The sequence below is a fragment of the Carassius auratus genome, chromosome 9, assembly GCF_003368295.1.
Source record: "Carassius auratus strain Wakin chromosome 9, ASM336829v1, whole genome shotgun sequence".
Lineage (NCBI taxonomy): Eukaryota > Metazoa > Chordata > Actinopteri > Cypriniformes > Cyprinidae > Carassius > Carassius auratus.
This window is the reverse complement of record NC_039251.1, coordinates 13,548,608-13,574,102: the sequence shown is the minus strand read 5'-3', so window position 1 is coordinate 13,574,102 and position 25,495 is coordinate 13,548,608. Positions and strand designations below refer to the sequence as shown.

The 25,495-nt window shown below is 39.4% G+C and overlaps 1 protein-coding gene across 1 annotated transcript; it reads left to right on the top strand.

The window, feature by feature from the left end:
• The first annotated feature begins 333 nt into the window (after positions 1–333).
• LOC113108427 (protein dopey-2-like) lies at positions 334–22,326 on the top strand. Its single transcript, XM_026271555.1, is given in 39 exon segments — positions 334–471; positions 1,594–1,775; positions 2,528–2,698; positions 3,722–3,911; positions 4,070–4,168; positions 4,290–4,413; positions 4,552–4,661; positions 4,877–4,988; positions 5,089–5,206; positions 6,072–6,085; positions 6,088–6,190; positions 6,279–6,387; positions 6,472–6,681; positions 7,235–7,554; positions 8,285–8,685; positions 8,796–8,866; positions 9,278–9,475; positions 9,771–9,923; positions 10,012–10,112; positions 10,219–10,409; positions 11,216–12,884; positions 13,025–13,124; positions 13,405–13,572; positions 13,676–13,801; positions 14,922–15,056; positions 15,223–15,278; positions 15,507–15,611; positions 15,914–15,980; positions 16,153–16,306; positions 16,453–16,535; positions 16,805–16,914; positions 17,073–17,222; positions 18,342–18,403; positions 18,496–18,624; positions 18,719–18,855; positions 18,947–18,999; positions 19,099–19,233; positions 20,600–20,732; positions 20,854–22,326. Coding segments are annotated over 39 exon segments (6,933 nt in total). The 3' UTR covers positions 21,100–22,326.
• The last annotated feature ends 3,169 nt before the right edge of the window (positions 22,327–25,495 follow it).

Here is a 25,495-nt window from a genome sequence, read left to right as displayed (position 1 = left end):
GCTAGGGTTGCTTACTCTTCTTAGTCTGTGGGTTCTACTTGCTAAATAGGTTTTGGTTCTCTCTTTCCATTTAATGTATTAAACCCAAGTATTGGGCATGAGGTAATAATCATGAGCCTGATTGCTTAGAAAAGTGATAGCACACCACTCCTTAATAAGCCACATATGATTTGAAGTATAGTTTTTGTTTTTTATGATTTCTCCCTACTTTCACCCTACTTTGTTGCATTTGTTCCTTTGTGCAATCATGAGTTGTGATGCAGGATTTCTCCTGAAAAGTCTGTTTTGTTTCATAGACGGATACTAAGCATGCTGGGAAGGGACTGAGGCATTATGGATCCCGAGGAAGCTGAGCTTCAGAATGACTACCGTTATCGCAGTTACGCCGCTGTCATTGAGAAGGCGCTGCGCAACTTTGAATCATCTAGTGAATGGGCCGATCTCATCTCCTCGCTAGGAAAACTCAACAAGGTAAAGTCTGGAAAAAAACTAATCAATACACTTCAGTTGGAAAACAGAGTCAATATCAGCTCTTTACTGATTCCTGTTTTAAAAAACTCAGAAAGCTCAACAGAGAGTTTTTATGTTTCAGAGAAATCAATTTCTAAATGTCTTGCGTATAATTTCACATTAAACTAGTAGAGAATATTTTAGAATTTAAAAAGGCACACTTTGGCTTTACTTCCCTCTGCAAGTAGAGGAAGTTTACTTATTTCAGTTTATGTTCATTTTTTAAGAGAAGTGAGACTTTCCTTTCTAATCTTCAGTCCTGTTGAAAAAAGGCCATGAGTATAACACTACTGCTTGACCTCAAACACATCACTCATGGACAAAGTGCAGCTGATTTGAATGAGTTGAACAGGACATGTTAACTGTCCTTAAGATTAGACAAAACTGTACTTTTCATCTCAACCTCCCTTTTCCTCTTCCTTTTTTTCTAAACACATTTGCATGTGAAATTTCTTTCTTTCTCTTCCTATCCTTTTACATGGCATGTGATTTTCTTGTTTGCTCAATGGGACTTTCCGGATATTAGGCAAGTTTCAAATCAACATGGAAAGGAGGGATATTGATTAGGTTTTGTGTATTTGTTTCAGATATTTCACTCTTATGTGATGCTATGATCAACACCTTCCTTTTTAACACACTCAGAGTATGTTTACTTTGTATATCAGGTGACATTATCGATGGTATGTCTTGTAGAACATGTTTCAAGAGCTGGGCAAAAACACACTAAGCCTAGTTCCTCCTCTGAGATCTTGTTGGTTGTTTGTTTGAAAAACTGTTCAGGAAATGTGGTTGCTGACTGAGATATGTGTTGATGTGTGGACTGCTAGTAACTTAGACTGACAGTCATTTTATTTAACTGATGTAATCAATCTACAATTAGCCTTGCTTTAGTGGTATAGTTTATGTATGTACAATCATTTTAAACTAGTTTATATGAACACTACCATTCAAAAGTTTAGAGTTTGTAAATTTTTTTTAGATTTATATCGATACTTATAAAAAAACGTTTGACCTGTCAGTATAATTTAGCAGTTATTTACTTCATCCATCCTGCTCTGCTCTTCCATTCTTTGTGTTTCTCAGGCTCTCCAGAGTAATCTAAAGTATTCACTGTTACCGCGGAGGCTGATCATCGGGAAGCGTCTGGCTCAGTGTTTGCATCCTGCTCTGCCCAGCGGCGTCCATCTCAAAGCACTTGAGACCTATGAGGTCATTTTCAAAATCATTGGCACAAAATGGCTTGCCAAGGATCTCTTCATATACAGGTTAGTGTTAATGATAAACACTGGGTGAATCCTACATAGAGATGTGAAGGTCATATTTCACCCCTACAAAAAAAAAAAAAAAAAAAAAGAAAAAAAAAAAAAAAAAATATATATATATATATATATATAGAATTCTTTTTTTTTAATATTCATGATACACAAGCACATTTACTGCATTCCCTTTTTCAATGCGGTAAATGTTCACTTACATTAATATCAACACAATTAATGTTTTAATTATATTTTTAATTATATTTTTTATAAATGTGTTAATATATTTAACATTTATTTTATATATTTCTCAATGTATCTTACGGAACCCCGCACATGACATGCAGGAAAAAAATTGAAGGCTAAATCATGTGCACGATTTACTAATTCGTTTCCTCACTGTACTAAAACGTGTACACGATTACTATTGCATTCCCTCGATTTACTATTTCGTTCACTCTATTTATTAATTGTATGCACGATTTACTAATTCGTTCCCTTGTTTTGCTAAATTGTGCGCACGATTTAGCAAATCAAAGGAACGCAATAGTAAATCGAGGGAACGCAATAGTAATCGTGTGCACAATTTATTTATTTTTTCTTGTCATGTGCAGGGCTCCGTAGTATCTTATAATAATATTAATGCATTTTTTATTCTAATAATGAGAACTGATACAAATAGGCAAACACACATATTTAAAATATTGATTTTGTGAGATTTACTTTCATAGGCAGTTATGGTTGTATTTGTGTGTATACAGCTCAGGACTGTTCCCATTGTTGGGTCATGCAGCGATGTCGGTGAAGCCAGTTCTGTTGACGCTGTACGAGCGGTACTTCCTGCCTCTTCAGAGGGCGCTGTTACCCAGCCTGCAGGCCTTCATCATGGGCCTACTACCAGGACTAGAGGAGGGCGCGGAGGTCTATGAGAGGTGCAACTTAACACCAGACAATAAATGATTCCTGGGGAAGTTGTGGCCTAATGGTTAGAGGGTTGGACTCCCAATCGAAGGGTTGTGGGTTCTAGTCTCGGGCCGGACGGAATTGTGGGTGGGGGGAGTGCATGTACAGTTCTCTCTCCACCTTCAATACCACGACTTAGGTGCCCTTGAGCAAGGCATCGAACCCCCAACTGCTCCCCGGGCGCCGCAGCATAAATGGCTGCCCACTGCTCCGGGTGTGTGCTCACAGTGTGTGTGTGTGTGTGCTCACTGCTCTGTGTGTGTGCATTTCGGATGGGTTAAATGCAGAGCACAAATTCTGAGTATGGGTCACCATACTTGGCTGAATGTCACTTCACTTATTCTCATGGTGACACTCTAGAGAGTGTATCCTAAACATTATTAATATTTCTACAACGTACTCTTTATTGTACCCTGAACTACTTTGTCAGTTTCAATACAACTGTGTCTCAATAAATCTGTAACCAATTTAATGTTAAGTGAGATTACATGGATTAGCTTGGAGTAAAAGTATGCAGCCTCATTGATCTTAAAATACAGGTTCTTGTGTCACTGTTGTAAGTGGCCCAGCAACAACATTTTTAAATATTTTTGAATAAATTCTTTAAAATGACTTAGATTAGTCAAGACATTAAGTTTGTCAGAGAATATGATGGATTGTTTGCCAGCGTGGAAAGTCATAAAAAAGTCAAGCTTAGAAAACGGATGTAACATTGAGTAATGTTATAAACTATTGTTTGAAAGTATTGAAAATGTTTCAAAAAAATGTTAGTGGAATATATTCTGTCATTATTTGCTTACCCTCATGTTTTTCCAAACCTGTATGAGTTTCATCTTTTAAGCACAAAATATATTTTGAAGACAAAAATATGACTGAGTGTGAATACATTATGACTAAATTTAGATTTTTGGATGAACTATCCCTTTAAGAAAATGCTGCATTATCATTACAGCACTTATTATTGTTCTTAACTGTCTTTCTTCCTGTCTCAGGACGGATGCGTTGCTTGTGAAGTTGTCCCTGTTTGTGGGTCAGTCTGTGTTTTATGGGGCGTTGTGGGGCTCGTTGCTTATATGTCCTCTGGTACGGCTCCCAGCCTCCCTCTTCATCGTCGCACACTTTGACCATTCAGTCACTGCTCGAGAACAGAAGAATATGCTTGGAACAGACCACAGACTAGTGGTGAGTGTTTACTTAAATACAGACTGTTCTTTATTTCCTCACAGTCAGTCGTTCGGTTCAAATTCCACATGGTGTCTAACTCTGACTGAGGTCTGTTGTTATAAAGGAGTTGCGTAACTGAAATGTACACCTTACTCCTCCCCATCTCTCTGTTCCAGGTGAAAGCTGTTTGTCTTGCCTTACAAGACTCTAATGTTCTGGTCCAGAGAAACATGCTGGAAATCCTTCTCTACTTCTTCCCCTTCACTACCTGCCAGGTTATCCATCTTCTTTTTTTTTCTTTCTTTAATTCCATCTACATTTGCGTAACCAGTCATCACCCATAAACTTGTCCCAGACCATCTGTGAAATATTTAATTAAAATAATCCGGTCTGTAGGATCCTGAGGAACATGCCATTCCACTGAATCGAGATGAGATGATCAGTGTGGTGTCTGCTGCCTCACTCACCCTGCTCAGGAGAGATATGTCTCTGAATCGACGCCTCTACGCATGGATGCTGGGTATCGCTGACAAATTTCCAGAAAATTCCACAATACCACAGAAATACGGTTTCATAAAATAAATGGAATTCATCTATGAAAAGAATAGTTAGGCTCAAAATTGAAAAGTATTGAATGAGTGATTCTGTGTATTTTCAGGCTTGAACATCAAAGGAGGAATGGTGGCTGCAGACTCCAGTCGCTTTAACTCTGTGGAGGAATACACTGCATTCTACTTCAGTACACACTCCAGAGAATTACTGGTGCAGGTATAGAAGATAACACACTCACTCAACTCAGCCCAACTCAAATACTTTACATAACAGCTTAGTCAATGTATCAAGTAGAGTTTTCTCTATACTAAAGAGTCCCTATACTAAAGTTTTACCGAACTGCAGTTCACATTACACATTCACTATATGTCAGTGTTTGCATTCTGTACATGCATGGTGAACACAACTCGTATTTGACATTTTGTTCATAGGCTGTGGTGAATATTCTGAAGCAGAAAGATATAGAGGCCAACCCAGACAATCTAATCGAGTATCTCAGACCGTTTCGCATCATCATTAGCCTGTTGGACAAATCTGAAATAGGTAAAGACACCCACATGGTTCAAAGTGTAAAAAGCTTTACTTTGGATCTGTTTTACACAATTATTTATATCTTTGCATTCTCCCACACACACACACACAGGACCATTGGTGTTGTCTGATGTGTTGCTAGAGGTGGTCAGAGCTTTTTACAACTACTGTAAAGTGATGTTGGGAGAGGACAATCTCAACTCCAGCCTCAGTGGCAGCAAACTCAACAGGTCAGAGGGAAGGAATCAATGCTCATTTTTTTCCCCCATAGATTAACTAGTAGAGAGAGAATTATATTAGCAACACATGGTTTTAATTACCAGAGAACACAAATAATGTTAGGGTCCAGATCTAATACTACACAAGGGTTCAAAATAGAAGTAAAAACCTGCTTTAGTGATTAATGAGTTAACCTGATATGGTGATCAGGCTTTTATCATCCTAAAGGGGATTATTTTACAGTTATGACTAACTGACTGTACATTATCCCAATTATTATTTGCCCATTTACCAAATAAAACTTTGTTTATATGTGGTTGCAGAGTGCTACGAAACTTGTGAAACTATCACAGTGTTCAAAACTGGTTGTAAGGGATAATAGTCATACATTCAGTTTAATTATAGAAAAATATTTGACTGCAAAATGCTGCAATTGTTCAATCAGCTCTATATCATATATATAATTTAATTTTGCTGTAAGTGAATATACACTAATGTTCAGAAGTTTGGGGTCAGTAAGATTTTTATTTATGTATTTTTTATTTTTAAGTAATACTTTTATTTACCAAAGATGCATTACGTTTTATTCATCAAAGAATCCTGCAAAAAATGTATTACTGTCTCCATACATATATTAAGCAACACAACCAATGTGTTAAATATATTAAAACAGAAAGCAATTATTTTAAGTTGTAAAAAATATTTTACAATATGTACGAATAAATACAAATAAATACAGACTTGGTGCACATATGAAACTTGTTTCCAAATGTCGAACCTACCCAAAGCTTTTGAATGGTAGTAGAAATGTACAAAAATAATTAACACAACAATGAATGCTATTTCTGATTGTTCTCTGTCTATTTATCTGTGCAGTAAAATCAAGGAGAACAAAACTCCTCTGAGATCATAAAGACTGTCAATATGCTTGTGAGTGCCATGAGCAGTAATTATCTCTGGGACTACATGACAAGACATTTCCAAATTTGTCTCAGGTAAACACACACAAACTCATAATAAACAGCATTACATGAACATAAATGAGATGATGTGATAATGCCTATTATTATGTTTGTTTATCAGTTCACTGCGTGATCCAGCAAGTAAGCATCCATCTAAAGACTGGAGCAGCCCTCCCTCAGTGACTGAGCTCTCAACTCTCATTATCTTCCTGTTGGATGTTATTCCTTTGGTATGATCTGGTCATTCATCTTTGGAGAGATTTTAAAAACTTTTGGTCATTTGGTCTCATTCCACTTCTTGGCTTTCTTATTAGGAACTCTATGCAGACATTCAGATGCAGTTTCTGCCACAGATGTTGGGCAGCATGCTGCAATCACTGCATAGTCACATGACATCCCTTAGCCTACAGGAGCTCACGCAGGCCATGAGAGCGTGTTATAAAGTGCTCAGTAAGATCCAGATGCCTGTGGCTTATATGGAAGTGGAGGCTGAATCACAGACGCAAGATCTGGAGCAAACACAGGTAAGATTGGTCAGATTTACTGTACGCTACCATCCAAAAGTTTGGTGGTTTATTATAATTTTTTTTCTTATAATCACCAAGCCTGCATTTGTTTTACTACAGTAAAACACTAGCATTGTGAAATATTACTTCAGTTTTAAATAATAATGGCAAAGCTGAGTTCTGTCTTAACTGTCACATGATCCTACACACATCACGATCAGGGAACATTTCTAATTAGTATCAATGTTGAAAACAGTTAGGCTGTGTTATTTTGTTGTGGAAAATGTGATATTTTTTCTGATGAATAGAATATTCTGAAGAACAGCATTCATTTTAAAGATTTTTTGTAACAAAGGAACAGCCTTAAGTATCACTTAATGCATCCTACTGAACAATAATAATAATAATAATAATATAAAAAACTTACCTCAAAATTTTAATGGTATTGTATATTTTTACCAATACATTTAGTATATCATTTTGATGATCAGACAATTAAAGTTTAAATGCCATTCATATTATAGTTTGGAAATGTGTTTTTTAAAAGGGCTCTATTTTTGTACAAATACAGATTGTGATGAGCAACACCAAAGTCAAGGAAAGTGACCAGGTGAATGGTAACAATGATGACAGCTCCAGTGAGGGTGGTCTAAATGGACAAGAGACACAAGAGGCAGAGCCAGGTGTAGCTCCATACCCTCCTTTGCGCTCTGAAGACAGTGGATTAGGCCTGAGTGCATCTCCATCTGAACAGCACCTCCTACCAGGCCGTAATGGATCAGATCCTGCTTCTGATGTGAACCCTGAAGCAGAGGATGTGTGGAGAAAAGGAGGAACTATAGAAAACATGTCCAAATGTGTGCAGGACATACTGGCATCTGTGATCACAAGGTAATTTAGTGTATACTGTGTGTGCCCAACATGCATATATTCTGTATGCATGAAATAATAAAATTAAAATGTGCTTGTACAACTAGAAAATACTGCAAGGAATAATACATTCCAGAATGCAATGTACTTGACTTGACCTTCCATTAGCAGTGTGGTAAATGCACATAAAAAATGTAATTTTGCATATAATGTATTTTGATTAAAAAGAGCAAACTATTTGTTTTACTTAAATAACTAGATGGATTAAATAAAATGCTACATAGTGAGGTCATTGCATTTTGTATTCATAATACTTAAAAAATCCATAAACAGTGTCTATTGCCTAGTTTCTTGTAAGCAAGTAGTTTGGAACACACCTCTTTTTCTAATTTCCTAGAAAAGGATTATACATATTGATAGGAAGGATTTAAAAATATATATATATCTTTTTCTCAAAAATTCAAAAGTAATGTTAAAGTTTAAGTTTGGCATTACTAAAAAATCTATATTCATTACAAAAGTTCCCATGGAGTTGTATTAACTAAATAGAAGGCGCACTTTTAAACCTTGATTTGTCTTATTTTAAATGTTTTAAATAATCCCTCTTGGAAGTTTGTTGAGGCCCCAGAGGCCCCTGACTCCCTGGTTAAATATTCTAATAGTATTCTTTTCTGGCCCTGCAACTAGCAGCATGTATGCTCACTGTATTTGCCTATTTTTTTTCTCTCTCTCACTCATGTTCATCTCTCAGGCATTTGTTAGATGTCATGGATCCAGAGAAGAAGAAACAGGAAGAAGCAAGTCAGCTAGATCCTAGTGCTTCCCCTAGAGGCAGTAAGCGGTCTCCATCGAAACGGAAGGGCAGTCGAGACTTGGGCTTAATCAAAGACAGACTTGCTGAGTTCTTCAACCCTAGTAAACTGAGGATCCATGCCCTTCATGGGTCTTCTACGGATGGAGGTAAAGACCACAGACCAACCGAGCTGGAGTGGATGGGAAATTTCCAGTCAAAGAGCAAAGGGGAGATAACGGAGTCGTGCCGCCAGGCCTTCACTGTGATCTGCCAGCTTCTACTGGAATGCATAACATTTCCTGTCTATTTTACTGAGGAAGAGAACCAAGACCTGCACACATCTATGTTCAACAAGACAGGTGAATAAAGGAAATGTATTCCACTGCTACTTTAAACTGTGTTTTTCATGTAGCATGTCACAGCACACAGATTTGTTCTTTTCTCAAAAACTGATTGTTTCTCTCCTCAGGGATTGAGGGAACCCTTCCCGACTGGCTGAGGTCTTTGATGACTCTGTGTTGCCTGACAAAAGACTACCAGGTACAAGTTCACTCAGAAGCGAAAATTCTCTTATCATCTCATTCTCATGTCATTCCAAGGATATAGGACTTTCTTTCTTCAATGGAACATGCAAGATGATATTCTCAGAAACCTTGTTGTCTGTTATTTCCACCTTTAATTTATTTCCACACACCGTCTACCAATGTTCTTAGAATCAGTTAGTCCCACCCCCAAACTATTGGTTGAGTCAGAAGTTGATGTTTTTCAAACAAACAGAACAATGTATTGATAGCAATGCACTGTTTATATTCAGGATCGTTGGCCTACAAATCGCTTACTTAGAGTTGCCTCTGCACAGTAGGACAAAGTATTTTGACATGGAAAAATTACCTTTAATGGTTGCATTGCCAAAACTTTTATAATACATCTTTTTTGTTTATGTGTCTGTAGGTGCAACATGTTGCAATCTCCTCTTTGCTGGATCTGATCAATCACTCTCAGTCTTTAGCCCTCGTCATTCAGGATAAAAATCAACGTTATAAGAACTCTGACGCAAACCCACTCAGCGGACAGCTGCAAATGGTCACCCTGCCTCCCATCTACCCAGATGTTCTCAAAACTCTGGAGGATTCCACAGACTTTTACTTGGTAATACACATTATTTTGTGGAAGTCCTGCATTTTAGTTAATAGAACCAATTGCCCTTTTGATAGAGGCATCACCTATTTCTTTTTATTCTGCGTTGGTGCATGTATGTTATCTGGACTACTCAGACTAGCATGATTTGAGGAATAAATGGTTTAATTTGGCCTTTCTCCATTCAAGTAGATAGGAGTTGTACTTGCGTGCCTATCGTCTACATAAAAAATAGCTGCCTTATCTAACTTTTTTTTTCAATGTGACTTTTTTCTTCATTTTAATTATCTTTTTATTTCTCTTGTAGCGTGTATCTCAGGTTTTATGGGCTCAACTGGACACGGAGCGTAGAGAGCATCACGTATCTTGTGTGGAGCTCTTCTATCGGCTTCACTGCTTGGCTCCATCTGCATCCATCTGCGAGGACATCGTCTGCTTGGGTTTACTTAGTGGAGACAAGGTACTGCATTTTCCTCATTTAATATCTACACACTATTGTAAACATTTATTAAAATGTGTATGTGTGTGTGTGTGTGTGTGTGTGTTAGGTTGTGTGTCTGGAGGCACTTCACAGGTTCTCGGTTTTGTGGCACCTGACACGAGAGATCCAGACCAGTCGCAGCACTTCTCTCAACCGCTCCTTTGACAAGTCATATACATATTTCTTATCTAAACTTTTGCTTACTTCAGTAATATTCATCCATATTTTTGTGCCATATACACTTAGTTCACTATATATTTTTCTGTTTTCTTAGGTCTCTGTTTGTGGTACTAGATAGTTTGAACAATCAGGATGGTAGTGTTAGTGCCGCAGCACAGAACTGGTTGGTGCGGGCTCTCTCCCTCAATGATGTGGTCCGTATCTTGGAACCGGTGCTGCTCTTACTGTTGGACCCCAAAACACAGAGATCACCTATACAAAGCATCAAACAGAATCTCTCTGTTGGTATGAAATCAAAACACACGCATGCACACATACCAGATTACTACACACAATGTTACCTATGCTTGAGTATAGAAGTTGAAAAAAAAAACTGAAATGAAACAGATTTATGTCATACAAATTTGAAACCGTAATTAGCGATAAGAATCCTTTTCAATTGTTGTAAGGCAATTATAATATGAAGGTAGTCTCAGCCGCAGACTTCACACCCACGGACTGATGCATATAGCACACATAATTGGAAACACTTCAGGAGTTTCGAAGTCGGCATCTGATTGTTGGAATTCTTCAGAATAGCTTTTTTAACATTCCACCTGGAAACAAAGAGTGCACTGGCGCCAAACCCCATTATGGAAGAAGAAAGCCATTGTGTTTACAGCTGTGACAATGAGCGCTTATCATGATCAACTCAATGATAGATTTTAAAAACTATGTAAAATATGTAAAGTTCATGGCATAGAATCTTTAAAATACATCCAAGAGTTTTACACACCAGTCTGTTATTGTGGGGACATTTCTACGCCCCTAAACATGACATGGCACAAAACAAAACGTGCTTGGTTGGTTTACCTGTCAGTCATATTGCCTCTTGGGCGTTCCTAGACCATTCAAGGCTCCAAGAGATGTCTGACGTTGGTCTGAAGGTCTGGCTACGTGAGACTAATATTAAGTAAACTGTTAGATATACTCCTATATCTAAAATAATGAATATAGTAATTTGCACAAATACCATTCAAGACTGAAAGTAATAGCAAGAGTTCATTCTTGTTCTCGCTGTGAGGTCTGATTCTTCTGTATATGTGATTTAGGTAATTTAAAGGCACTGACCTGGAGAGACAGATCCATCACAAAAAGTGTTGGAGACAACCTCACTCCTAGTTGCCAAACAGAAGAAAGCCCTATCAGACGCATCACCATAGTAGACCGTGAAGCACTGTGGGCAGAGTTGGAACGAGATCCAGAACTAACGCCTCCAGACTCCCCAACAATATCCCGGAGTGAGAGTGAAGAGACTGAGGGAGAGGACGAAGAAGAAGAGGAAGAAGAGGAAAGTGAACACACCGAATCTGCAGACACCAGTGGCACTCAGAACTCCACTGAAAACTCCAGCTCAAGCTCCGCCCCTTACTTGCAGCGCCATGATGATGGTAGTGTAGAGGAGGAGGGTGTGGCCAATGGCCTGCAGAGGGTGGATTCAGAACGCACGCAGGTTTCAGATTCGCTCTCAAGTGATGAAGATGATGGTCAGTTGGAGGCTATTGCTAAGACCCGGTTGCTCAAGCGTCAGCGGGAAAAACGCGAGGCAGTAGATTCGCTGTTCCGCCATGTTCTGCTCTATAAGCAGCAGTATGAGAGCAGTCGAATTCTCTATGCCTTCACTATTTTAGACACCATCCTCCGGACTAGTGCAGGGCCATTTGTGGAGGCTCTCTCCAGTACTTCTCTGGACTGCAGCTCCATTGCCCATCTCAACCTCATCCAGAACCTTCTGCAGAGGCACCGTCAGGCTCAGGATGGTGGCAGCTTCTATGGTCGATTGCAGACCTCAACTCCACCAAGTGGAGCCACTCCTGACCCACCCCAGCCAGCATCTTCTCCTCTCCATTCACCATCTTCTCCTTCCTCTCCACCAACTCTCCTGCTAGAGCTACTCACCTGCCTGTGTATGCATTATCTCCGCTCTCACTATCCCTCCTATGCTAGCGTTCCCACTCGCCAACTCCAGGCCAATCGGGAGGTCCAGGTGAAAAGTGTGGAGGTGCTGACAGAACTGATGATCCAGTTGGTGAGGGTCGCCCAGCAAGCTCAAATCGGGGAAGCAAAGGGAACTGCTAGCTTGGAGGCGGTGCGCAACCTTCTTTGGGGCTACAAGGTTCAACAATACGTCCTTCTAACGCTTTCTGCCTCCATGTATGTCTGCCAGAGAGCTGATCGGCCAGAACAGCACAAATTGCCTGAAGAAGACCAAGGAGGAGATGAAGGGGAGATCTCAGAAGAGAGCCTGATTAACTTTGGGCGGGATGGGATCTGGGCTGAGCACCCACTTCAGATTGCCCTACTGAAACTTTTAAAAGTTCTCATTGTATTGGAGCACCACGTGTGTCCACCACACACCAAAGCACAAGATCATGATCAAAGCAATTCCAACCCACAGCGACATGCAGAACCACCATCTTCAGCCTTGGCTCGAGAGTGGCAAACAGCTGTGATGTTCCAGCAGTCCATCAAAGCAGTGCGTTACGTAGCCAGTCAGCCTATCACCGCTCAAGGCATGTTTGTGTCGGCAGCAGCCCGAGCTTTGCACCCACAGTATGGCTGTGCCATGCACCCAGCCTGGGTGACTCTACTTTGTGAAGTGTTGCCGTATTTAGGACGATCACTGGCCATCATTGTATCACCCATAATTGCCCAGATCTGCAGGAACCTGGATGAGCTTGTTAAACAGCACGAGCACAATGGAGTCAAAGCTTCACACAAGTAAGTAATGTATGTGGTTGTTTGCATCTGTGCGAGAGTGGGTGCACATTAAGTGTTGATCGATGAGATGTCTATATACTTTTTGTTGTTTTATTGCAACCATAGCTTGAATTGAATGCCTATTTCGTTGTTCTATTTAGTAGTACCTTAAAGAGGGAGAACATAGCACCTGACTATCCTCTGACACTGCTGGAAGGACTGACCACTATCACACACTATTGTCTTCTAGACCACAAGAAAGTAAGATATAAAAGGACCTGCTAAAGCAAATAGTGGCCGATCCTGGCAAAGGTGACATGGACATTCACCTAGGGAGCCAAATTTCTGTTGTATCATCCATTCACACTGACCAAATACTCTCCTTTTCTTAATATACTGTACATCCACTGATATACAGTTGTAGTTGCAAACAACTCTGATCTTGCCATGTGTATCAAAAATGCCAGGATTGCCACTAAAACTTCAAAACATTAATGTGACTGTTGTTTTTTGTTTTGTCTTGTCTTTTCTTGTTTTGTAGACTGCAGGCTCTGATGTCCCAGACCTACGAAATGCTAGCAATGCCATTCTGGAGGAGTTTCCGCACATGATTAGCAGCATGGCCTTACTCTGGGGTGTGGTCAAGGGCTGTGACTCCACCCATGGCAGCAGAGCCTCATCCACTTCTGTGTATTTTAAAGGCACAAAGGTACATTTGATACATGAAGTAAACAAAAATTTAGTTGACATAAAGATGCTGCTGTATTGTTGTCTGCTTACTGGTGCCAGTCACGTGTTTCTGTTCTCTGTAGATCTTGAGACAAAAGGTTCTGGAGTTCTTGATGCCACTGACTCATCAGTTTGGGGTGCAGGTCATGGCCTCTGTGGCCGCTGTATGGAGCAACAGGAAGAGTCGCAAAAGACGTTCCAGAAACAAGGTTAACTATAGATATCAGAATGCAAAAATGACATATCATTAGGGATGGGTATCGTTAGGGTTTTAACGGTATTACTACTCTTACCGATACTGCTTAACGGTCCGGTACTTTAACGGTATTCTTATCGGTACTTTGTGTTGTGTTAGGCAGTCGAAAACTTTGCATTTCTCTGTCTGCACATAATGCACTGTTGAAAGATGCTTTGACAGATTGCTTGTGTTTCCGCCGTTACAAGCAAAAATTTTGTTGCCCTTATGACAACCAGCGTTGTCTGCATCAACTCTAGTGAAGTATAACCACACTTTGGAACGTTTTGCTGTCTCCACCATCTTCACTCTTTGTATTAAGCGGGAGTTTTCGTACTGTAAGGGGCTGTTCACATATCGCGTCTAAAAACGTGTGGAAAACGCTAGGCACGCCGCTTTCTGATTTCTTTTCTCAAAGCCTTCGGGCACTTGCACTCCTGAGGAGTCATTTGCCATTGCTAAGCAACCATGACCTGCTCTCTCCATGAAGACACACTAATTTCATCAATGGATAAATGGATTTGCAGCACTAAAAACTGCTTGCAGTAGCACTGCTACTAAATTAATTTAAAAATCCACATACAGCTATCAGCTGTTCCTTCATCTTGGCTGAGCTTTCAACGTTGTTACGGAAAAGGTGAGGAAGCTACATGACCCGCAGTGCGCTTCTGCATTCTGAAAAGTTGAGATGTTTTTAACTCGATGCGGTGCAGACGCGCCTGGAAAAAACGAGGTCGTCGCACCGCGTTCATAATGGTTTCTTCCATAGATTTGAAATAACAAACTTTAGCGCACAAAATATGCGATATGTGAACGGCCCCTTATGCGTGTGTGTGCGCCGTGCTCGTTGTGGTGTGTGTGTTTGTGTGACTGACAAACAGCCTCCGCGGCGCGCATGAGAGATCTCGCAGATTTTTCCACCAGTACCAAAAGCAGAAGCGATACCGTCAGATCTTACTGATACTACGGTCTTTCATAATTTAGCCCCGGGGCCAGTTTTATACCGGGTTTCGGTACCCATCCCTATATATCATCCAGTAAGTGTCTGGAATTATGCTTTTAAATTGGTTGTGTGTTTGTGTACGCATACATAGATTTTACCAGATGCTAGTGATTCTCAAATGACCTTGGTGGATCTAGTGAAGGCACTAAACACACTCCGTACGGACACCATACTGCAGCTCATCAGAGAGGTGGTGAAGAAACCCCATCAGATCAAAGGAGACCAGGTACTGCATACACACATTTACGTAGCAGTCTAAATGGTGACACTCCATATAAACATATTTTGTATTTATATACAGGTAGTTATATGTACTATATCCTAACACTAAGAAAAAATCTGCATTTTTATAATAAAAACATGTATTAATCCTTACTCTATCTCATTATCAGAAGACTGCATTAGTTGACATTCCAATGCTACAGTTCAGCTATGTCTACATTCAAAGGTAACATTATTCTCATAATTTAATTATACCTTACATTATTTGCTATCATTTGATGTCATTTACTTTAAAATGAACCAAAGTGAACTGTTGCAATCTAATTCATGCCCATGGCTAAAGTTAATGCCACTTACTGTTTATTGGAAGATCCACCCTTGACTATATTCTTGTACAAGGTGAATGTTTTTAGTGTAGTATTGATGGAAATGTCCTATATGGTCTTTTTTGCAGTCTTTCTGCTCAAGCCCTTCAGGAGAACATCAATCCACTCCTCTGTCTGCTCAGGGAATCTCTCCAGCTTAATCTCGCCCCTCCTGGACACTTCTTACTCCTCGGGTAAATAAAATAATTTGGTCACTATTATGTTTTCTCATCCTTGGCTTCAGTGATTTGAACAAACCCTAATCTTAAATACTAACCACTGGTGCATAACATGTCCTGGACCATTTGGTGTCAGGACACAAGTGCAAATAGACCAGTATGAAACTGCCTAGTTGTCTGATGCAACATTTCAAGAAGAAGGCAGCCAGAAGACTCTTTTAGAGATCCCTTATTAATTACATGAAACAATTGTTAGATATTATTGAAAGGTAAAACGTGTTTTGAAACTCCAATCTTTGTTGATTTTACTATTGCAGCATCCTTAATGACTGTGTAAATAGACTTCCCAATATCGACAACAAGAGGGATACTAAAGAACTGCAGGTAAGACCGGTAAAGCGAGAGACAGCAAAACCAGTATTGTGTTGATATAGTGAGTGAAAACTAAAAGTTTAAACAGACAGGTCTTGTCTGAATTGCTAAGCAGAAGAAAAACAAAACCCAACATAATACTTAACCAACCTGTTAAAGTACATGGTAATTGTACTCTCAACAGGAAGTGAGCCAGCGCATACTAGAAGCTGTGGGAGCTGTGGCTGGCTCATCTCTGGAGCAGACTAGCTGGCTCAGTCGTAACCTGGAAGTGAAAGCACAGCCTCAAGTCTGTCTTCAGGGAGATGAAGATGACCATGATGGCAACGAGTCTGAGGGTAAACCTACTCTGAAATACATGTGCTTTCAGTAAAGTGTCCATTGCTGACAATTGCAGATATAATCTGATAATAATACTGGCTAGCAATATTGTTTACTGTTAAGAGGCATTATTAAACTGTACTCGGTTCTGTCTTCCTCTCAGAGTGTGCAGGCCAGGGCAGTGCTATGGTGTCATCTTCAGCACCATCTGTATTCAGTGTACAAGCTCTGGTTCTGCTTGCTGAGGTAAGAGACAAGAAGAAATACATACACACAGAGCTCCAGATTGTAACTCAATGGGATTTGTAGCAATACTGGAAATAATTTAATTGTCATTAATGCAAAAATTATATATATATATATATATATATATATATAATTGCATTAATTAAATTATTATTAAGTGCAGTTGTAAGTGAACATGGCAGTATTTTTTTTACTGAATTTAATTTATGCTCATGTGATTAGACAAAATCAACAGGTGTCAAGAATGAATTTGTGCTAATTATTTATAGGTTTTGGCTCCTCTTTTGGACATGGTCTATCGCAGTGATGAGAAGGAGAAAGCCGTGCCTCTTATTTCCCGGCTTATGTACTACGTTTTTCCCTATCTAAAAAATCACAGGTAGGTATGCCAAAAATGCTCTTCAGTGTTTTAGAAATGCTTAGTTAGTGCTAAATTTAAAAACTTGGTCTATTCATTGTTAATTTGGCAGTGACCATATGTATAAATATATATGACAGTTTTTATTTACAGCTCATTTCTCAATTTCTATCTCTCAGTGCCTATAACGTGCCTAGCTTCTGTGCGGGTGCTCAGTTGTTGAGCAGTCTGAGTGGATATGCCTACACTAAGCGAGCGTGGAAGAAAGAGGTGCTGGAACTCTTCATGGACCCAATGTTTTTCACAATGGAGTCCTTGTGTTCCTGCCAGTAAGATACACTTACACAACATTATACATTTTCAAGGCATGCTCATAATGTCAAAATGGTCAAATATTGCTCAAATAATTTTCCTAGCATATGCTCAGTGCTCACCAAGGCTGCATTTATTTGATCAAAAATACAGTTAAAACAGTGAAATATTATTACAATTTAAAATAACTGTTTTCTACTCCAAAATATTTTTGAAATGTAATGTATTCCTGTAATGGCAAACCAGATTTTTTTCAGAAGTCATTATTTCAGTCACATGATTAAGTACTTGATAACGTTTCTAAATGTGCTAAATATTTGTGTGAAAAACATGATTGTTTTCCAAAATTATTTGATTAATATAAATAAAATAAACAATATTTGTTTGAAATGGCGATCTTTTGTAACATTATGAATGTTTTTTGCGAAGCCGTGGCCTACTGGTTAGAGAGTTTGACTCCTAACCCTAAGATTGTGGGTTCGAGTCTCAGGCTGGCAATACCATGACTGAGGTGTCCTTGAGCAAGGCTCTGAACCCCCAGCTGCTCCCCGAGCGCCGCAGCATAAATGTCTGCCCACTGCTCTGGGTGTGTGTTCACGGTGTGTGTGTGTTCACAGTGTGTGTGAGTATGGGTCACCATACTTGGCTGTATGTCATGTCAATTTCATGTCTTTATTTTCAGTATAAAATAAATAAATGTAATTAATAAATGTATGCATTTAGCAGATGCTTTTATCCAAAGTGACTTACAGTGCATTCAGGCTAACATTTTTTTAATGTATAATCATCCTTGCTGAATAAAAGAAGTCAGTACTGTACTTTTTTCAAACGTTTGAATGTTGGTTTATCACAGTTTCCACAAAAATATTAAGCAGCAAAAACTGTTTTCAACATGGATAACTTTGAGAGATGTTTGTTGTGCACCAAATCAGTGTGTTAGAATAATAAAATGAAAGATCATGTGACACTTAAAACTGTAGTAATTGCTGCTGAAAATTCAGCTTTGCATTCACAGGGATAAATATTTTGTCAATATTACTGTTTTAACTGTAGTTTTGACCAAATAAATGCAGCAAGTAAACAACAAAATCAAGAGTTTGATGTTGAAGCCACTAATCTCACATACTTTGCTTTAGTTGGAGATCAATCATAGACCATCTTCTGACTCATGAAAAGACAATGTTCAAAGACTTGATGAGTGAGTATATGTTCATCCTTTTGCATGAGTTATTTTTTGTATGATCAGTGTATTGACTTGTATTGCGTGTGTTCATGTTGTACCATGTGCAGGCATGCAGAGCAGTTCTTTAAAGCTCTTCAGCAGCGCTGACCAGAAGCCTATGTTACTGAAACGACAAGCTTTTGCCATGTTTAGTGGAGAGAATGACCAGTACCACTTCTATTTGCCTCTCATACAAGGTATCACTTAGTCTGTGTGGAAAACAAATAAAGGTTTCTTGTAAAGTCCTTTAGTAATGAACAATAGACACTTTCTTTATCAAATATATTCTAGAGCGTCTAACAGAGAACCTGCGTGTGGGACAGATCCCATCAGTGTCAGCCCAGATGTTCCTCATGTTCCGTGTTCTCCTGCTGAGGATCTCACCACAACATCTCACCTCTCTCTGGCCAATCATGGTTACTGAGCTGGTAAGAAACACGCTGCACTAAGAGTCATTGTTTTTTGGTTGTTTTGAATGTTATTTCTGAATGCAGTTTGAATATTTGTTTAATATTTCAGATACGCATTTTTAACCGCCTTGAGAAGACACTACTGGATGATAAAGTTTCAAAGTGAGTCTTCCTTTCTGAAAAATGCTGTTAGTATATATTTTGCAGCTTAATTATTATAATTTTTTAATAAATAAATATATATATCTCTTTCTGTTTCAGGAGTAAATTGCGGGGTGGCAATGACAAGAATGGTCTACTCTTCCCTCAAGCAGAGCTGGACATGTACCTGTCAGCCTGCAAATTCCTGGACACCGCTGTGTCCTTCCCTCCTGAGCACATGCCTCTGTTTCAAATGTGAGACACCAGTTAATATTTTTCACCATTTACTCTTGCCATAGCAGTGATACATTTTTTTATGAATTTTCATAATTTTAGTTCACTTAAACTTCTTAAGAACAGAATCAGTGGTTGGACATTGTCTAATGGCCACATGGGAAAAATACACTACTGATCAATGTTTTGGGGGTCAGTAAAATAAATTTTTTTAGTTGTCCTTTTTTTTTTTTTTAAGAAATTGTAACTTTTTTCAGCAAGGATCAATTAAATTGATTCGAAATGACAGTGATAAAATTTTTAAATGTTTGAAAATCAAACAAATGCAATTCTTTTCTAGGTTTTTTGTTCCTGTAGCTCAATTGGTAGAGCACTGCATTATTAAGCGCAAGGTTGGGGGTTTGATTCCCCAGGAGCACATGATATGTAAAAATTGATTAAGTGCCACTGAAAACTGGAATAATGGCTGCTGAATCACAGGAACAAATTACATTTTAAAATGTAATAATATTTTACAATACTTCTGTCTTTATATGAAGCTCTTCTGAGCATAAGACGCTTATTTTAAAAACATTTTAAAAATCCTATCAACCCCAAACTTTTGATGGTAGTGTATGTAAGACTTAACTCAAAGATTACAATTGTGTCATCATTTTACTTGCCCTCACATCTTTTAAGGCCAATATATTCCATAAAGTGAAAATGGTTTGATTTTACTGCCAAAATAACCCCAAAAATCACCATGAAAGTTTATATGACTGTGTGCTAAATTCTAAGCTTTCTTTCAGAGAATATATAATACTTAAAATACATGTGTGTGTGTGTGTGTGTGTGTGTGTGTACTTATTTATGCTAAATTGTGTGGATCAAATGTCCCCACAAGGATAGTAAAATCAGAAATTGTTGAAATTGTGGGGACCGGCCTGTGGTCTCCACGAGGGAAAAAAAATTAATAACAACAGTGAATGATGTTTAACTGAAAGTGTAAAAATGCAAACAGGTTTTCTGTAAGGAGTAGGTTTAGGTTTAGGGGATAGAAAATATTGTTTGGTCAGTATAAAAATAATAGAAGTTTATGGAAAGTCCCCACAATTCACAGAAACAAGTGTGTGTGTGTGTGTGCGCGTGTGTGTGTGTGTTTGTGTGTGTGTGTGTGTGTGTGTGTGTTTTAGCTCTTGCTCTTTTACATTTTTAATCTAAATGGACTGTCATAGTTGCCCCAACATTTACAGCTATCAGTAAAGGTCAATAGGTTCCCTCTTACTTCTAGTGACCTTTAATTCCTGAAACAACAAAAATGGCTTCTGATCTGTTCCACACTGTAAAATTCAATGTTCATGATCTGTAAATATGAACTTTATGTATGTATTTATTTGCTTGTTTGCAGGTATCGCTGGGCTTTCATTCCTGAAGTAGATGTCGACCATTATGATGGACCAGGAAACACTCTGCTGGAAGGTGAACAAGAGTGTAAACCACACATTGTTAGGATTCTGGATGGAGTAAACCGACGCTATGGGGTAAGATCTCCAGGCACAGTAACACATGCTTCAATGTATCTGTGAAATAACCAGTAAATTTGGTGCTTTTTCACGAATAGACCCAATTCTCAGCCTGTAAATATCTTGAATGTGTGTTCAGGAGCTGAATGGAACAGCTGGTGAGTCGAGCACAGATCGAGTAGAGTTTCCTCTGCTCACACTACGTTCTCTCTGCTCTATCGTGGATCTGGTGCCATTCTTCAGCACCCTGTGCTGCTCTTTTAATGGCTCTTCTGCACACCTCCCGCATTATGTCGCTGACTACCCACCACCCAGTAGTGATCGGGTCATGAAACGCCTAGAGCACATCATTGAAGGAGAGTTCCTTGATGGACTGGACAGTTAGTTGATAGATCACATTCTAATCTTAAAATGTTTTGCTCAACTTCAGTAATTGCTTTGGTAATTAATGTAATTGGTTTCTCTATGAAGACAAAAGTGCAATGAAATTTCTTTGTAGCATAATAGTTTACATGAAATGTTTAAAGGACCCTGCTAATTTTTGGTTATAATCTTAATCAATGCACGTCAAGTTGTTTAAGGTCTCTAGAATTTCCTGACCATTGTGAGTCATACACGCTGTGAATGTATATCATCTTTGTATTTTAACCTGGCTCAAGGCGGGCGTTCTGTTCATTCTTTGCACATTCCATTACTGTTGGTTCCTGAATGAGCCAAATGAAACATTATGGGGCCATGTTTCATTGGCCATAATGGTCAAAACAAACAGTTAATGCATTTATTGATTTAATTTTTGTACTTGTATGTAGGGCTATTGGTCATTTCTTGACTTGATATCCCTTTGCAGTATTTTCATTCTCTTTACTTTCTGACCTCTTTTTTTCTTGCAAGCTCACCTGTGTGTTGGGAAATATTGACAATGTTAGTTGTTTACCATCTAGTGTCCATTTGTAAGACTTTATGTTGCATTCTGTATGTCTTTTATCCTGCTATCTTGCTCCACTCACTTTAAATTAAAGATAATATGTTTCTTTATTCTAATTATGTGGCTATTGAATGTCTTCTTTTCTGAGTTAATACTCTGTTAATATTTACAGCAAAAGAATTGTGATGCACATTTTTATTCCTGTACTCAAGTAAAGGTTTTTGATCCATATTTGTTTTGACCTCAAGGACGTCTTTATGCTATTGCTTTCATTTTTAGAGTGCACCTGGTTTGACAGTTATAGTCTTGGTCTCAAAAGTTACTGCTAGTTTACTACGATGGCCTTTGATTGAAGTGCCTAAAAATAAATGCTCTAGTTATGAAACATCTTTAGTCGTTCTGTAGTTGCTATATGCAATAAAGCAACTACAAATAAGCTTCAAATAAGAAGCTAATATTTCCCATTAAAAGCAGTTAAGAGTGATAATTTTACTGAAGTGAAGTGGCAGAATTAATGGCACTATGAAAACGTAAAGACGTCCACATCCTCACTCCATGTTATTTAGTGGTTGGTTCTCTGGAATGTTGTTATTTTTATTTATCTTGAGGAAAAATATGTTATTGTTTATTAAACTGATTTATTTTGTGTATGTTCTGCACATATGAATAAAATGACCATGAACAAGAGAGTGTTTTTAGCTTATTCATGTGACCTTGAACCGCCAAATTTAGACTGAAAATGTTTTACGTTTTTAATTGTTACGCTTTTTTCCTTCTTCAGAATTGCACAGAACTTATTCACCTTCGTAGCACTTTTACACACAAAAAAGTGGACATTATAAAACAAGACTAAATGTTTTTTAAAAGGAAAGTCGCACTACAGTCAAAACCCTTGTGAAAAAGAAGTGTGCTTAATTGTATTAAAAGTGTACATAAAGGACTATGGATATGCAGCCTACAAGATTTACACTGCTGTATTACCAAATGAATTGATTGTGATGAACAGTATTAGTAAATAAATAGAAGCAGAACTGCAGCAAACTATATTACACTGAATATTAAAACAGAGAATATTGCACAGAATGTAAAGGGTCCAGTTTAATAACAAAGGGTCCATGTGTCAGACACTTCACTATCTTAAGGCCACAAGTTACTTATCTTGAGGCCACGAGTATCTTGAGGTTACGAGTCAGTATCTTGAGGCCACGAGTCAGTATCTTGAGGTTACGAGTCAGTATCTTGAGGCCGCGAGTCAGTATCTTGAGGCAGCGAGTCAGTATCTTGAGGTTACGAGTCAGTATCTTGAGGCCACGAGTTACTTATCTTGAGGCCACGAGTCAGTATCTTGAGGTTATGAGTCAGTATTTTGAGGTTACGAGTCAGTATCTTGAGGCCACGAGTTACTTATCTTGAGGCCACGAGTCAGTATCTTGAGGCCACGAGTATCTTGAGGCCACGAGTCAGTATCTTGAGGCCACAAGTTACTTATCTTGAGGCCACGAGTTAGTATCTTGAGGTTACGAGTCAGTATCTTGAGGTTACGAGTCAGTAACTTGAGGCAGCGAGTCAGTATTTTGAGGTTACGAGTCAGTTTCTTGAGGCCACGAGTCAGTATCTTGAGGCCACGAGTTACTTATCTTGAGGCCACGAGTCAGTATCTTGAGGTTATGAGTCAGTATCTTGAGCCCACTAGTTACTTATCTTGAGGCCACGAGTTACTTATCTTGAGGCCACGAGTCAGTATCTTGAGGTTACGAGTCAGTATCTTGAGGCCACGAGTCAGTATCTTGAGGCCACGAGTCAGTATCTTGAGGTTACGAGTCAGTATCTTGAGGCCACGAGTCAGTATCTTGAGGCCACGAGTCAGTATCTTGAGGCCACAAGTATCTTGAGTCCACGAGTCAGTATCTTGAGGCCACAAGTTACTTATCTTGAGGCCACGAGTATCTTGAGGCCACGAGTCAGTATCTTGAGGCCACGAGTCAGTATCTTGAGGCCACGAGTCAGTATCTTGTGGTCACGAGTCAGTATCTTGAGGCCACAAGTTACTTATCTTGAGGGCATGAGTATCTTGAGACCACGAGTTAGTATCTTGAGGTTACGAGTCAGTATCTTGAGGCCACGAGTCAGTTTCTTGAGGCCACAAGTTACTTATCTTGAGGTTACGAGTCAGTATCTTGAGGCCACAAGTTACTTATCTTGAGGCCACGAGTATCTTGAGGCCACGAGTCAGTATCTTGAGGCCACAAGTTACTTATCTTGAGGGCACGAGTATCTTGAGGCCACGAGTTAGTATCTTGAGGTTACGAGTCAGTATCTTGAGGCCACGAGTCAGTATCTTGAGGCCACAAGTTACTTATCTTGAGGTTACGAGTCAGTATCTTGAGGCCACAAGTTACTTATCTTGAGGCCACGAGTATCTTGAGGCCACGAGTCAGTATCTTGAGGCCACGAGTCAGTATCTTGAGGTTACAAGTCAGTATCTTGAGGCCACGAGTCAGTATCTTGAGGCCACGAGTCAGTATCTTGAGGTTACGAGTCAGTAACTTGAGGCAGCGAGTCAGTATTTTGAGGTTACGAGTCAGTTTCTTGAGGCCACGAGTCAGTATCTTGAGGCCACGAGTTACTTATCTTGAGGCCACGAGTCAGTATCTTGAGGTTATGAGTCAGTATCTTGAGCCCACTAGTTACTTATCTTGAGGCCACGAGTTACTTATCTTGAGGCCACGAGTCAGTATCTTGAGGTTACGAGTCAGTATCTTGAGGCCACGAGTCAGTATCTTGAGGCCACGAGTCAGTATCTTGAGGTTACGAGTCAGTATCTTGAGGCCACGAGTCAGTATCTTGAGGCCACGAGTCAGTATCTTGAGGCCACAAGTATCTTGAGTCCACGAGTCAGTATCTTGAGGCCACAAGTTACTTATCTTGAGGCCACGAGTATCTTGAGGCCACGAGTCAGTATCTTGAGGCCACGAGTCAGTATCTTGAGGCCACGAGTCAGTATCTTGTGGTCACGAGTCAGTATCTTGAGGCCACAAGTTACTTATCTTGAGGGCATGAGTATCTTGAGACCACGAGTTAGTATCTTGAGGTTACGAGTCAGTATCTTGAGGCCACGAGTCAGTTTCTTGAGGCCACAAGTTACTTATCTTGAGGTTACGAGTCAGTATCTTGAGGCCACAAGTTACTTATCTTGAGGCCACGAGTATCTTGAGGCCACGAGTCAGTATCTTGAGGCCACAAGTTACTTATCTTGAGGGCACGAGTATCTTGAGGCCACGAGTTAGTATCTTGAGGTTACGAGTCAGTATCTTGAGGCCACGAGTCAGTATCTTGAGGCCACAAGTTACTTATCTTGAGGTTACGAGTCAGTATCTTGAGGCCACAAGTTACTTATCTTGAGGCCACGAGTATCTTGAGGCCACGAGTCAGTATCTTGAGGCCACGAGTCAGTATCTTGAGGTTACAAGTCAGTATCTTGAGGCCACGAGTCAGTATCTTGAGGCCACGAGTCAGTATCTTGAGGCCACGAGTATCTTGAGGCAATGAGTCAGTATTTTGTGGTCAGGAGTAAGTATCTTGAGGCCACAAGTTACTTATCTTGAGGGCACGAATATCTTGAGGCCACGAGTTAGTATCTTGAGGTTACGAGTCAGTATCTTGAGGCCACGAGGCAGTATCTTGAGGCCACAAGTTACTTATCTTGAGGTTACGAGTCAGTATCTTGAGGCCACAAGTTACTTATCTTGAGGCCACGAGTATCATGAGGCCACGAGTCAGTATCTTGAGGCAACGAGTCAGTATCTTGAGGTTACGAGTCAGTATCTTGAGGCCACAAGATAGTTATAATTTTTTT